This window comes from Haliotis rubra, unplaced genomic scaffold, assembly GCF_003918875.1.
Source record: "Haliotis rubra isolate DU_JTF1 unplaced genomic scaffold, ASM391887v1 Scf42, whole genome shotgun sequence".
In the NCBI taxonomy this organism is placed as follows: Eukaryota; Metazoa; Mollusca; class Gastropoda; order Lepetellida; family Haliotidae; genus Haliotis; species Haliotis rubra.
The window spans coordinates 1,156,897-1,171,989 of record NW_025767102.1 but is presented as its reverse complement, the minus strand read 5'-3'; the positions used below and the strand labels follow the sequence as shown (position 1 = coordinate 1,171,989).

Here is a 15,093-nt window from a genome sequence, read left to right as displayed (position 1 = left end):
CTATGATCATGGGTTTAGATCCCAGTTTGCCCTGATTATGACTCCAGGTTTGTCAGTACCACAGCAGTGCTCCTTGGTTTCACCAGTCAGGGTCTGATACTTGCATCACTTCTGGCATCCATCCTACATAAAACTGACAATCAATAACGTAACTGCTCAAAATAGTGCCAAAGGAAAAGTCCCTCTAGTAGGTATTATGTGTTGCCCACCATCAGACCTGATGTGACCATAAAGCTTCATACATTCCAAATGTATCTCCTTTGAGGAGAAAAAGCATCAGTCATGTCCTGAATTAAATAAGGGGAGGTAACTCTAATAGGCTTTGTGATTAAGGTACTGCTGGAGGCTGTACTTGAGTACATGAAGAGCACATAAAATCTTGATAGATGGTTTGTTGAGCCTCTAGACATCTAGCCGGATAATGCCCCTGCACTTTATTCCACTGTTGACAGGTGCCACTTACCTGAGCTTCGTATCCAAGTGATGCCTCTTATCTGTGACAAGCCACTGATTACTTCTTTGTATTTCATACCTTGCACTTGAATGGTGACTAGATACTTGCACGGAAAGACTCTGAAGCCACTGCATGGTTAGCTCCTTAGGATCCTAGCACTAGCGTAACATGCATTGAACGATTATTTATAAATGCTTTCTTTAATTATTGAATAATATTTTTCACGTGTATTGAATTATTTTTGGCATTTATGGATTGTGACAGTAAAAATAGTAATCTGTAGATTGAAATAAAAATATTAAAATGTTTTGTGTAGGATTTGAAGTATTTCAAAGTCTGATTTGGACTGGGAGGTGCTGCGTGTTATACTTTGTGTTTGGGACAGAATGGATATTATAAATCTAAAATTTGACAGCTTTATTTCAAAAAGATCTTTCACTGTCGGCGGTATGAAAACAATCCTGCCATTCTGATTTATTATTTTTCTGAAGTTTCAATTTGAAAGTCAGCGGGTCTGTAAAACAAGTAAAAAAATATGTACAGCCTTATGCCAATCAGATAGAAGGTAGAAACATAGGGAAGGTTTTTATTGAATTTATTCCTTGGCTTGTCATATTAGTGGCTTTTCTTAAGGGGAACTGTTCCACAAGCTCTCTATATCAGCGGGCTGATTATAAATACATATTGTTCAAATTAGTCGCTGGGAAACTTGAAAAACTTTTAAGTTCAGATCACAATCAGAATGTATTTCCTTATGTGTTGATGACTGGTTCTCTGGCTCATGCATGTTCAGTAAAGGGTCGGTGGTGTATCCTAGTGGTTAAAGCGCCCGCTTGTCACACCGAAGAACTGGGTTCGATTCCCCACTGGGTGACAATGTGTGAAGCCTGTTTCTGGTGTCCCCCACTGTGATATTGCTGGAATATTGCTAAAAGTGTTGTAAAACTAAAACTAAACCTTACTCTTTGACTCATGTACAGTAAACTACATTATTGTGAACTGATGTATATAACAAACTGGTTTTTTGGTGCCGCAAAATATTCCTCTAAGTGGTGTTAAACTCTGAATTGGTGTTAAACATTTTAAGATATGACAAAATGAATTGGGTGGTCAGGTGGGGGTATTGCTTGATGGCTTGTCAAAGTGCCAGGGTGGGATGGTTCACTGCTCATGATATCAATCACTGGATTGTGTGACAGGATTCAATAATGTGCATATGGCTGGAGTTCTGCTGAGTGCAAACAAACTCAGCTCACACCCACAAGGTGTTACACACTGCCAGATTGAGTAGTATGTAATGCTTTAATCTGTGTACAACCAGCACTGACAGCGGTTGTAATGTGATCACTATCTTTTGTTGAACTACAAGCTGGAGTATGTAGGTACAACCATCCTGTGAAGTGAAACTTTCACCAATCTGGTTGTAATGCAGCTGGGCGTGACAGGCAGGTGTAATCCATTACCTCTTTCTTCCATGACTCTTTGTGGTGCTAATGATTACATTTGATGGTCCCCCTGTATACCTGCTGCCCATTTCAGCTAAGTGCATATGTCATGAAAACTATCTTACAGCATGTTCTGTAGTGAGTGCATTCCTGGAGTGTTTGGGTGATATCACTGCACATTATGTTGGTTGCAACTATTCCAATTGATGATGATGATGATGATGATGATGATGATGATGATGATAATGATGGTAATGATGATGAGTGTTTGGGCGATATCAGTGCACTTGTCATTATGTTGGTTGCAACTATTCCAGTTGATGATGATGATGATGATGATAATGATGGTGATGATGATGATAATAATAATAATAATAATGGAAATTTATATAGCGCTTAATCCAACCACTAAGTGGGTGCTCATCATCATCAGTAGGTGATGATGATGATGACAGCGACAACGACGATGATGATGCTGGCAGACATTTTAAAAACTTCAATTCCTGTAACAACAATTGAAATGTGTGTCTCAGCTTCTGTTTTCGTCAAAATTTACATTTTAATAACATTTGAAAAACATGTTACTAGTGAAAAATGGCAAAATATAAAGAGAAACGCATGGATTTTAGATCCAGGCTATTTTTTTCTCTATGATACTGGTGTGAAATATTTTCGTTATCTCGGTGTAATGAGCTGATAACACCGTCAATAGTATGAGTGGCCAGCATGGTCAACATCGTGACCTCATGGCTGGTCGTCAAGGGTGTGTCATTATAAGCAATTATCAGGGCAGAAGGACTGCCCTCTTTGATAGCAAACATCGAGGTCAAGTCTGGGACTAATGTTATTGCAATAGGACATTTTGCTTCTGTTTGCTGTTGTCAGTCCTAAAATATAATTATTGAAGTCCATTACCCTAATGCAAACACTCTGGACATGCTGTAAGCTGACTGAAATGTTATTTGATATCTTAATGGAAGGAGATGCGGTTTGTCAGCTCAAGATGTAGCCATGGTTAACGGATTGTTTCTTTTGGATGTCAGGATATCAGTGTCATAATGGCAGAAATATTTTAAGGAAATTACTTCTGAAAGTTCTGTTAACTGTTACACTTTGTGAACTCACAGCTTTTTATGTTTGGTTTGTCTGTTGTGTAATGCCACAGTTACCACTATTCCATCTCTGTGATGAGTCCGGTCCAGACAATACAGTGATTGAAACGATGAGCACTGATCTATGCAATTGGGAAATGAAGATTTGCATCAGTGGAGGCCATGAATTTAACCATAGTCACATCTGTTTTATGACAAGCATGGGTTCTAGCATAGTCTTATATATAAATTCTAACCTGGCTCATTATGGCTAAAATTTTATGTAAATTTCTAAGGATGGACAAAATGTGTCATTTTTAGTTTCAAAATGATTCAATATGTTTATTAAATGGACAATAATTAGTCTAGAGTCATCTGGATAGTCAAAGCAATTTCTCTCACTCACTCACTCGCTCAGTTTAGTATGACAAAGATTATCATTAACATTTTCTCAAATCAAAAGCATAAGGAGTGAATTTCTATTGTTAATTAATTCCCTGTGTATCACAAGAAAGAAATCAGATTTGTCTGCTAACAAGAAAGGCACCCTTGACCTTTAATGAGTAAATGGTATTTAGACTGCACCAGCTGTTTGTGGAACCACTCCAGGGGTACCATTAGGATGTGACTTTCCCTGATAGAGATCAGCCCATGTTGATAAAGAATTCCCTGGGTGCTGGTACTAATTGTATACTTATGAAAACACATTCAGGAGCTACCCACAAATAATCTGTTTGTTTTGTGTAGGGTCACAAGGCCCCTTGGAGCTGTCACGTTTGTTTGAAAAACCTAGCAGAATAAATATCATCTTTATTTGAGAAACAGAATGATGCTACTTCATAGCGGAGATGTTACTAGCTGTTTGTGTTGGGGAAGAATCTATGTACAATGACAGTTTGTGCAGTGTAAAATGTCACTTTATGAGGGGATTATAAACTTTCTGTGCCAAAGGTCACGAATGTTTGCTTCGCCCAGTCCATCTGATAACTTGATTAAAGTTCTGTGTTGTTTTCCTATTGAAAGTTTATATTTGGTCTCTCTCACAGTCATAGCCTTGCTCCATGGCTGTACTGAATGCTCAGCCCATGGATGTATAGTAATTCTATCCTTCAAACAGGCAAGTCTAGAAAAGTGCACTAACGACCTCAGTCTGTTGTTTATTATTTGTTTAGAAATGATAATTTAAACTATTCTATTTTTACGTTAGAGACTGTTCAAGTCTATCACAGTCCCTGAATGGCATTATTTTCCCTTACAATGCTCTTCCTCCAATGAAGCCCTTAGTGAATCGAGTCAAGATTCACATCTCACTGGGGCTCCTTTTCAGTATAAATGGGATTATTTGTTACTGTCAAAATTTTATATGTTCAGAGACTTAAGTGTTAGTCTAGTTTATATTCAGATGACTGTGTTATGAGTTTGTATTGTCAGTGAGAGTACACCATAACACTTGAGGCTTCATGAAATAGGGGAAGTTTATCAACGAAGATTAAGATTGTCATGGATAGTAACTTTATTACCATGTTATTACTGTGGCCCTTTGTGGAATAGAAGTGTTCTGTTCTGAGGAATAATATGTAATGAAAGTTATGACAGAATGGAATATAGCAAAATGTGGTCCTGGTCAGCAATGTAACGATCTACATCAGGTGAACGAGTCTGTCTCACAGTCCCTGAACCACATTATTCCCCTACTGCCTAGCCCTCCCTGCAGTGCTTCAGCTGTAAATGAAGCAAGTCTAGATTTACCCAGTTTCTGAATTTCTGATCTCCCTGGGGCTCTTTTCAATTTAAATGTGTTTATTTGTTACAATCAAAATTATATATATTCAGAGACTAAGCGTTGTCTACTAGTGAACTCTCTATGGCTCATTCTGAAGGAACAGACTGCTCCCAGAAGACACGAGGGACTCATCCCAGAGCAGTCTGTCTAGCCTCAGGACTGATGGTAGCTGTCTTAGTTCTAAATATGTAGTGTAGATTTCACTAGATGTGGAATGTGATCTGCTGGCCATTGACCAAGAAAATATCTGCTTTGTGTGACAAATCTGTGATAGGGGATCCCTGTCATGCTCTGTGATGCAACACGACACCTGTACAAGACCAGCAATACAGGGGGAGGATTGCCAGCTCATGGGGCTGATTAAATATTCTCTTATATGGAATGTTACTTCTGGTCTGGGAGGATTTTAACTCACAGAGATGCACCTAGTATGAAATTGAAGGCTTGTTACCTTTACCTCATGTGGTTTCATCTAGACTAATGCTTAGTCTCTGAATATATATAAATATGATAGTAACAAACAAACCCATTTAATTTGAAAAGAGCTTAATTTAGGGCTTAACCGTTGCAGAGAGCCTGGGCAGTAGGGAAGATAATATGGTTCAGGGACTGTGAGACAGACTAGGTTTCATCCAGTTCCATAGGTTCTCTTGTACTGTAAAGTTTGGCTAGACCGATTTAGGGCCTTTTAGCATTGCAGGGAGGGCAAGGCAGGAGGGAAGATAATGTGGTTCAGGGACTGTGAGACAGACTAAAGTTTGGCATACATATTTCTATTATTATTTTCGAGATGTCGATAAGCTATTCATGATCTTCAGAAGAGAATCCAGTTAATAAGACCTAAGAATTTTTTTAACTTATGTTTCTATTTATTGAAAATGTAACTTAATTTTTCATTTCAGTAATGTAACTGAAAGTCATTCCTCAAACTGTTTGAAAGGCATTTCTTAGAGCTCGATGGAAACAAGGTGGACACAGTCTATGGACCACGTCACTTTTTTAATGTACTGTGGGCGGTGGGGTAGCCTAATGGTTAAAGCGTCCGCTCGTCATCGCGCCGAAGACCCGGGTTTGATTCCCCACATGGGCACAATGTGTGAAGCCCATTTCTGGTGTCCCCCGCCATGATATTGCTGGAATATTGCTCAAAGCGGCGTAAAAACCATACTAACTCACTTTAATGTACTGTCCTGCAATCATTTTGTGTTGGTATATTCTTGACAATGGTGTAAGGGTGTATGCTGAAAAATTTCAATAAAATATTTCAAAGACATTATCCATAAATTGGGTCTATTTTGTTCCTTGATGTCACTGAAGTAAAGTTTGTGCAAGTTATTGATATTTCCGTGAATTACCTTAGTTAATGGCAGTAATATTAAAACTGATATGTCATTATGTATATACCACAGGACATTGACCCACTCATGAAAAACAGAATGAGAATAGCATGCAATGTAAGTCAGTCTGTAACTGAGTGGTCACAAACTGATTGGTAGATAGTATTAGTGTGTTACGGGCTATAACCCCCAGTCATGCTCGTTTACCGTGGCACCCCCATACGTTCCCCATGGCCTGCTTGTTCAAGTGATCAGGCCGTCAACCTTGACTATCTCCCCTGTCTCTCACATGTTCCTCTACCTACCCAATATATCCCCATACAGCAAATTGCATTCAGAAGTCCCACAATAAACTGATTTTCTGTTCTCTGCCATTCAGCATAGAGACTTATCTTTCACTTCAGGCACAATTGGGCATGGAATCTTTGTTATTGGTTCTAACCCAATTCCAATATTTATGTTTGATTAACACACTGTGTAAGCTTGATTTTGACAACAGAGAAACTATTAGCCCTTGTGTTGTTTGTTTGCAGTTGCAATTCAACATTCGGGGATGTTTTTGTTAACAGGTGTGTTACTGTGTTTTGTGTTACGGGTCGATCAAAAGCAAAATGATTTTAATGGGCGAAAGACCTTTTCATAATTGTTGTTGGTCTCGGTGTCAGGTTTCTTGCAATTCTCTGACCTGAAATGGCAGACATTGTGGAGAGACGTAGAGCCCCTTATCTTTCATTCAGGGAAATTGTACATACTTATCCCCCCATCAAAGCCTAGCCCTGTGACCATACCACCAGTGGTTAACTTTTGTTGGGCTTTCTTACTATGGGTAGATTGGGATCAGGGTGAGTTCTCTCGGTACACCAAGGCCAGCAAGTCATCCCAGTTCTATTTTGATATTGGACATACTTATGTAAATTTCATGTCAAAATTTTAAGCATCAGTCTGCCAAAACACGTTAGTTCAGTCGTTAAGTGGGTAAAAATGACGTCTGCTTGAGTAAGATTAGCTTATTTCATACTGCTAATGTTTGAAGCTGTTCCAATGAGGTGTTCAGAGCTGTCACCAGTTTGCATAGTACATTATCTTAACTACAAGTTCCAGCTTTGAGAAGAAGTACAGCCTTTGACAGTCTGTTCACTGGACTGGAAAGAATGCGATGAAATATTATGTTAGCATATGCTTTACAAAGATAGGATTTGTGAGGTGAGGACTAGCTGCAGGGAGTCCTTTGTCCAGACGATGGGCCGTCTTGATTATCAATCATCATGAATTCATGTTGAAATAACTTAATAATTGTAGAATGTCAAGGTCGGGTTCGGGTCTTACTGAAGTTTGTGTCTGCCCCTGTAGATTTGGCTTGTTGGAAATTCAAAATTGACATGAATTCTTCTGGTTCTTCCTCAGGTTCTTGGCTTCTGGGTAATTTGAATCTTGAGATCCTTAAAATCTTTAACTTGAAGAAATAGGGTTATTGCAAGAAGTTCTTGACTTTCATGCTTAATTTTGAAAACTGATATCTTCTGTGCTGTTGGACTCATAAAACAGGAATGCTGTCTCTTTGAGTATGTTTACAAGTTAGACAAACATCTGAAATGAAAAAAAAATACTGAAAAAAATGTCTAATTAACCGAATATAATATGATAAAAAGGATCTCAGAGACTTTATTCGAAACTGCTGTAATCTAGACTTGCTGATTATCATAGACTTGGAAAGGCAATTGGGTATGTTTGTTTCAAGGTTTGTATAACAGACTTGTTTAAAGTATGAGGGGAATTTTACCTCCTGTGCTTACTTATTATCAGAAATATTTGTTGTGTGAGGCAAAAGCTGGTTTTATGACGGCTTCTGATGACTCAATACTTGTTTATATTTTCTATTACAGAAGATGTTACACTTTGATAATAAATGGTTTTTAAGATGAACTCAACATGCCAATAAACAACCAGCTTTTAATAGGGGATTTGGCTATGTGTGAAGATATTTTTATGGACTTGTTTTACTTCTATTGTTATTTCAAATGGTTAGAATAAGTGAGAGATATACCTTCACTTTCCAGGGTATGTCGGTCGATATCCATACAGTTGTTAAGTAGGGCCTCTGATGTCAGTGAGTGAGTTTGGTTTTACACTGCTTTTACCAATATTCCCACAACATCATGGCGGGAACACCTCTGATGTGAAGTCACGCCAGAATAAGGGACAACAGAGGTTTGACTCAAGTACATGTGTATGTTATGACTTGATGTGACCAGTCCACTGCCATAAAGTGTGGAGGGGACTTATTGATGTACATTTGCAAGTCACATCTTGACCCGAGTGACCAACTGACCATGAATTGGTCAATTGTGGCTGATCCATTGATTGAAAGACTCAGGTCGACCAAGTGTTAAGATGACCCGGAGATTAACACACAGATCCTAACTGCTCTTATCTTCGATGAATCAGCCCACCTCAGTATCCCACTGTCCTTAATAGTAGCCCAGACCTGATTGTGAATATTTTTATTGGTCATCAGATACTGACCGTGGGTCATGTTACTGTGACCGGTGACCTGAGTGTAGTACTGTCAATACTGTTCTGTTGTCATATCATTAAATCAAGGTGTTGCCTGTGGAACCGAGTGTGATGGAGGCTTGTTTGAGACTGGTAACACGAAAAACGATCGTAGACCTTTTCAACAAGCTTGTGTTGGAGCAGGAACACTATTTGGGTTGAGTTGATCCAACGGCTCATGGTCACCTTGCTGTTTTCTTAAGGTGTCAGTGAAATGCGTATTGTAAACTTGTTTTTTTTTTTGGAGTAGTTAGCTGTTGTATTGGAAGTACTAGAATTTCGATGAATGTTTGCGAGCTTTCAAGAACAACAGAAACTCCATGAACTTAGCAGATTCCCCAGAATAATACATTGTGACCAAATACAAAGTTTTAAAAGCTTTTATGGTTACATAAGGGAGCATATCTTGGTCCACAAATAGCAAAATTGTAACAGGGAACATCAGAAATGGGCTTCACAATTTGTACCCATGTGGGAAATCGAACCCTGATCTTTGGTGTGACCAGCAAATACTTTAACCACAGGGCTAACCCACTGCCCCTTTAGGTACAAGGTCTGTGATGTAACATACAGCTCCATTTGATTTAGTGAAACTTCATTGATTCTAAAGGCTTGGTTTCCTTCAACATCAAGATAACCTTAGATTCCAAATTAGAAAACAGGCATATAATGGTATTACTCCGACATAAGAGGGAATGTGATGTATGTTGAGATACAGGTTCACGCTAATGAGGTCTCCTTGGATACAGTCGGAACAACCTCTGGAAACAATGTCATCTACGTTGTATGAATATAAATGTGATACACACACAAACAGATTGTATTTTGATGTGTTGTTATGAATTCAGGATAACTGCTGTACATGGGCTGGGACTAGAATGCGTGACCTGTTTTCAAGCGTTGTGTTTCATTTCGGAACAAATAATTAGCCACTCAGCTTACAGATGGAATATGCTAGATAATAACTAGATAGATGGATACTTATGTAATTTATTTTTTTAAATAATCTGATGTGCAATTTTCTTAATTACTATGTTTAAAGGTCACATGCAACCAAAAAATCAAACATAATTAAAACACAATTATCACTTATTCATGACATATAATATACATTGCTGGTAATGAAAAAAACATATAAACAAAATTATATGCGTACAATCGCAAATCAAAAGTGCAATATTTTGTACTTGGGTTTACTTTCCAAGAAACGAAGCAGCCGGAACACCGAACCCAGTCAGAGCGGGTGGGTGTGCACTCAAGTGTAACGGCTGGTTCATTTGCAGATGCCCTCACGGCTCATTGTGTGTGTATATATAGAGATGTTGGGTTTTGTAAATACATGCTCATTTTTTGTGTATAACATTTTGCAATCAACAGACATCATAACATGTCATGTGTACAAGTATCACACCTGCCTGTCTGTGTAATTACATAATGTGACAGAGACTGAACTCGGCCATAAATCAATGCGTTTTGTTTATGGTGTATAGCCTGATAGGTGTTAAGTTCAAATTGCATGTGTTCAGTGATCGAAGTTGTGTATTGAATATTGTCATTAGCAGACAGGCAGGCAGACATTGTCACCACTGAGTTCATGGGTGAAATGTTTACATTTGTGTTATTTGCTCTCGAGTCAGGAAAACCTCCAGTGCAGGTGTTTCATGATTAATGTTTTGGCTACCTTCATTTCATTATTTGTCAACATCATACAAGTAAAACATCCTATCCTGACCCGTTGAGAAAGATTATTTATGAGTGAGTGAGTTTAGTTTTACGCCACACTCAGCAATATTCCCGCTATATGGCGGCGGTCTGTAAATAATCGAGTCTGGACCAGACAATCCAGTGATCAACAGCATGAGCATTGATCTGTGCAATTGGGAACTGAGATGACATGTATCAACCAAGTCAGCGAGCCAGCCCATCCGATCCCTGTTAGTTGCCTCTTATGACAAGCATGGTTATTTATGACAAATACTGGGACGGATAGATGGTTTTTCAAGTGGTAGTCCTGTGACAGGATAAATGAAATTGTATGTCTACTTCCTCTTTTGATTGAGCTGCATCCTCATCTGGTGGGGTCAAGAGCCGTGCACTAATACTGATGTCATAGCCTTGCCACATGCTGCAGCACACTGGCTGTAATGCCTGTGGTTTGTTCTGCCATTATTTCCACAATAATAAGCGGCATATCTCCAGACTGTGACCTTTGAGAAGGTCTGACATGCACTGGAATCTGCTTCCTGATACAGGGATTGGGCACTTGTTTTATCAACATCAGATTACAAACACATGAACTTGAGAACATTCTGATGGATTCTGACAGTCTTGGAGATTCGTGGAGATAGTGTGAGCTTAGAAGAATATGTATGGAATGGATTTAGGATACTGAATGAAACTGTGACTTACTATATTATGCTGACTGGAGACGACCTCAGACGTTTCAGCATGGCCAATGTCTGATACCTGAAAAAGAATTATTGATCATAGCTGATATATCATCCAGTCCTAAGAGAGTATTTCTTGGTAGGTCATCGTGAACAAATTGCTCCCATCTCTGGAATATTCTGTGCACAGAAGGAGTTGCTGTTGTTTCGTTCAGGAAAGTCAGTGTTTTATAAATTGTTGTAGACTGGAAAACTGTCATTCATAAATGTATCAAGGAAGCCCAGAATTGAAACTCAATGCTGTTGAGGAAGCTTCTCATACTAGGATCATTAATCAGCTACTGTAACAACCTGTGAAAAGAACATTATAACTTCAAGGAAATAAGGTTGAAATTAATGAGGATTGTGAATCCAGATGTAATAAATCTGGCATCACCAGGTCCTGGTTAATCTTGTGAATGTGTCACAACTTCTACTACCACCTTTATCAGAATCTCCACAGTTTATGTGTATGCTCAATGGTGCCCAACCACTGACTTTACCCTCGGTGCAACCCGATACACAGATGATGTGGAATGATATTAATGATAAACCAAGAGATACACTCTGATACTGGGACACAGGTTCTCACTCGAGCTGGTTTCATCTTGGTGCTCTGTTGATAAAACCTTGGAAGAGACCTGGATAGAAATGTTACTTCACTTTTGTCCAGGGTTTAGTGAATTTTGTTGAAGTTTCTAGAGAGCCTGTACCTGTCTACTGCTCAGAGTTGGTCAGGTTAGATTGGAACTGAAGGACACTAGCTTCTTAGTTGCAAGCTGAACAGTATTATGAGCCTGACTTGAAATTACAATTTTTAAACAAAAAAGCCAAACCGCTCCTCTCATTTTTTTAGTTTTGGTGGTCATACCTGCATACATTCTTGGGATAAACCAGCTGAACAAAATCGTAAACTTTGAAACGATATATATAAAGCTAAGTGTGTGAATTTTGGTGGTTGGCTGGCACACATTCTGGAGATAAGTAAGTGGTGGTGTACCCCTCTTGTCTTGAGTTTGCCTCCTACAAGTTCCAGCAGATGAGGACGGTGATGCTACACTTGGGATGAATTAACACTGTCATGTCTGACAGAAGACACAAAGGAAGACTTCCATACCTCGGCTTTGGACCAGAACCCCTGGAAGGTGTATGCTTTGATTGGACAAATTGGCAGCAAAGGAACACTCTGCATGTGCAAGTGTCCTCGTTGTGGAATGTTTGATTGTAAATACAGATTTTCAAGCCCTCGTGTTGAAAGAAGTGTTTTTGCTTGTTGGCTCAGATGCTGAATGTGAAACCTTTTTGTCATATGAAGTTCCATGTGAGACTTGTGAAACAGAAGTAGTCGGAGTCTAGGTTGACTTGCAAAATAGTAACAAGAGAGGCCGATATGTGATGATATGCAACAGATGTTAAATGGAGATGAAAGTTGATTATTCCTGAGTTCATGGCCATATCATAACCAACAAGAATTGGTGGTCTTGTAGACTGAGTGCATAAATTGTTGACTTTCTGCCAAATTGTTTTCTCAGAGACACAGAGAGGTAATATATTTCCAGAAACAATGGATGAGGTTGTCTGAATGGAGAAGAGTCGTTTGGAATATGTGGTTTAGTTTGACCTCGAAAGATCATTCTAGCAAGTGGTTTTGGTGGTAGGGTTGTACGCCTTCCACTTCTGCTTCATCAACAGGAATAACTACGCACTGGGACAGATATATATCAACTGTCCGACTATATTGGAACAAGTGCTCACTCTGGAGGATTCTGTGGAATGTAGTTGGACACATTTGCAGTTATTTTCGGTAAAGAATTTCTTTTTGGATGTGTCTGACTGGAAAAAGAGGTTCTGTTTGGGAGTTGTTGTTTTGTGCTTGGGTTATGTTTTGATCAATGTCTTTGGATGGACCATATAGCTGGGATATTGCTGAGTGCGGCGTAAAACTAAACTCACTCACTCACTCTTTGGATGGACTAAGCAGTACATGGAATATTCTTCAGTAAGAACAGTGTGTTACAGTGACCACGAGGTTTAGTACTTGATTTCTGTACAAGGTATTGTAAAGTTACTGGATTAAGTTCTGAAAAATCTTATTCACATTTTCATTCATTGTTTTCAAGTTTTGTTACTAAAACAAACTGCCAGTGTATTATAGGTTTAAATTGTTACCATTTGAAAATCCTGTTGGGTTGCATTTTAAATGGAGGGATAACTGTAGAACCTAGTGTTATCTCAGTTGTTTACCTGAGTTTAGTAATATGAGTAACATATGTACTCCTTTAGCCTAAACAAATAATGAGGCATTTCAACAACGGAAAAATGGTTTTGGCATTGATAGAGGAATGTTTAGTTGAGTAAGCGTGCAATCAGGGCTAGTATTTAACAGGTCACGGTCTATGGCCATTAGGATTATGGCAACAAAGGTGGACCGTAATCACATACAGTCCGGTGATGTTGTTAACCACCACAAGTAGGGTACTCCACTGTTGATTATTACAGTCTTACTGACGTCTAGAATTATAAGTGTGGTGATTTCCAGTGCTCGTTAGTTTACCTGCCAGGTATGATATAGGTGTTCACAGATATAGTATCGGTGTTTCACAAGACCAGGAGGGGACGTACAGCACCCCTAGAGAGCTGGTATCAACTACCTACTATAACAATAGCAGGTGTTGATTACAGTCTGAAATGAGTTTGTTCCTGCAGGGCTAGCCACGGCTGAGTTATTGTAACAATCCCATAAACTGTGTACCTGTGGGGTCTGGTTGGAAGGCTGATGGATCTACATGTACAAGGAATTATGCATACTACGTGACAATTCATTAATGAACTGACCCTTGCTTACTATCTGCCGGATTTATCACCTGTCACCCCTACTGAAGATAATGGACTCACCCAGTGTCAAAGGCTGGTGGAACATATCGCTAGCTGTGCTATTCATAAATAAATCAAGTAATCAGACAAGTTGTTTTTGACTGGTCAACCGGTCAGTCTACCCTTTAACTGTACTGTATATTTGACATAGCCAGGTAGATGGCTGTTACCAGTGTAGAAATGAATGCAATGAAGCAGGTGCGAGGCCAAGAGCCGTAACTCCTCTGATGTTCTGCTGTCAAGTGTTTCATAGCTATGAGTCGCTGGAGACAATTTTCCACACGTTCAGCCTGAATACTCCGGGTAGGACAGCATACCTATGATCTCCGAAGCATTGTGAAATTGGAATTTATTCAAGCTGCTTAGCACATGGGCTCAAAGAAAAGCAAGTTGATGTGTCATAATTGTATATATCACATGTACACATGTAGATAGTTATGTGACCCAGGCTTGGATTACAATGTGAGGACAGTTTTATTTGAATTCCGAGGATGACTACAACAAGCATTATATTTTATCATCACAAATTGAAATCAGTTTTGTGATTCCAGTTTGCTGAGGAGAATTTACACCAGAGGACATGTTCCATACACCTGTATTCATTACGATCCTTTCGTAGATTTAGTTTCTCAATGGGCAGAGGATGATAGAAAACGACAGGTCAGTTCACACATGCGAAAATTCCTGGTACTTTGGACAGCACCCAGAACGAAAAAAGGATCAAAGTTGTGCTGGATAAAACAATCATTGGATGCACAATGCTACTGCTTATAGTGAATTTATACAAAGTTTGGATCGTAAGGTCCTGTTCTATGATAATGTCTATGTGCCATGATACAAAGGGATAGAAAAATATGGCAAAAATGGATGACAGCTTTGAGATTGAGGAGGACTTATGGTCTTCCCCGTTGATGAATTATAAATCTCCATTTGAGGATTATAAGGATTTATATGAAGACTATGGGGCCTCACGATCCACCAAAATACCTGTGTTTACATTCGAACGACGTAAGTATTTTGATAAGTTCGTGCAGATGTTCATATCTTTCTAATCTCAGGATCAGTACATGTTGTTAAAATGCAGGTTTGCAGTAAAACCTGCAAAGATTTTCTCTGTATAATATTACCAT

At 39.0% G+C, this 15,093-nt stretch overlaps 1 protein-coding gene across 21 annotated transcripts in view; it reads left to right on the top strand.

Annotated features, from left to right (window-relative positions):
* LOC124288537 (CLIP-associating protein 1-like) overlaps nucleotides 1–15,093 on the top strand; it is a 153,985-nt gene that overhangs the window by 60,377 nt on the left and 78,515 nt on the right. The window contains exon 1 of one of the 21 annotated variants that reach the window (XM_046725082.1): nucleotides 11,793–14,971. The exons of the other annotated variants lie outside the window; for them this stretch is intronic. Within the exon in view, the coding sequence (XP_046581038.1) occupies nucleotides 14,818–14,971 (154 nt within the window). The 5' untranslated portion in view covers nucleotides 11,793–14,817. Of the gene's footprint in view, nucleotides 1–11,792; nucleotides 14,972–15,093 lie in introns of those variants that run through there. 21 annotated transcript variants of the gene reach the window in all.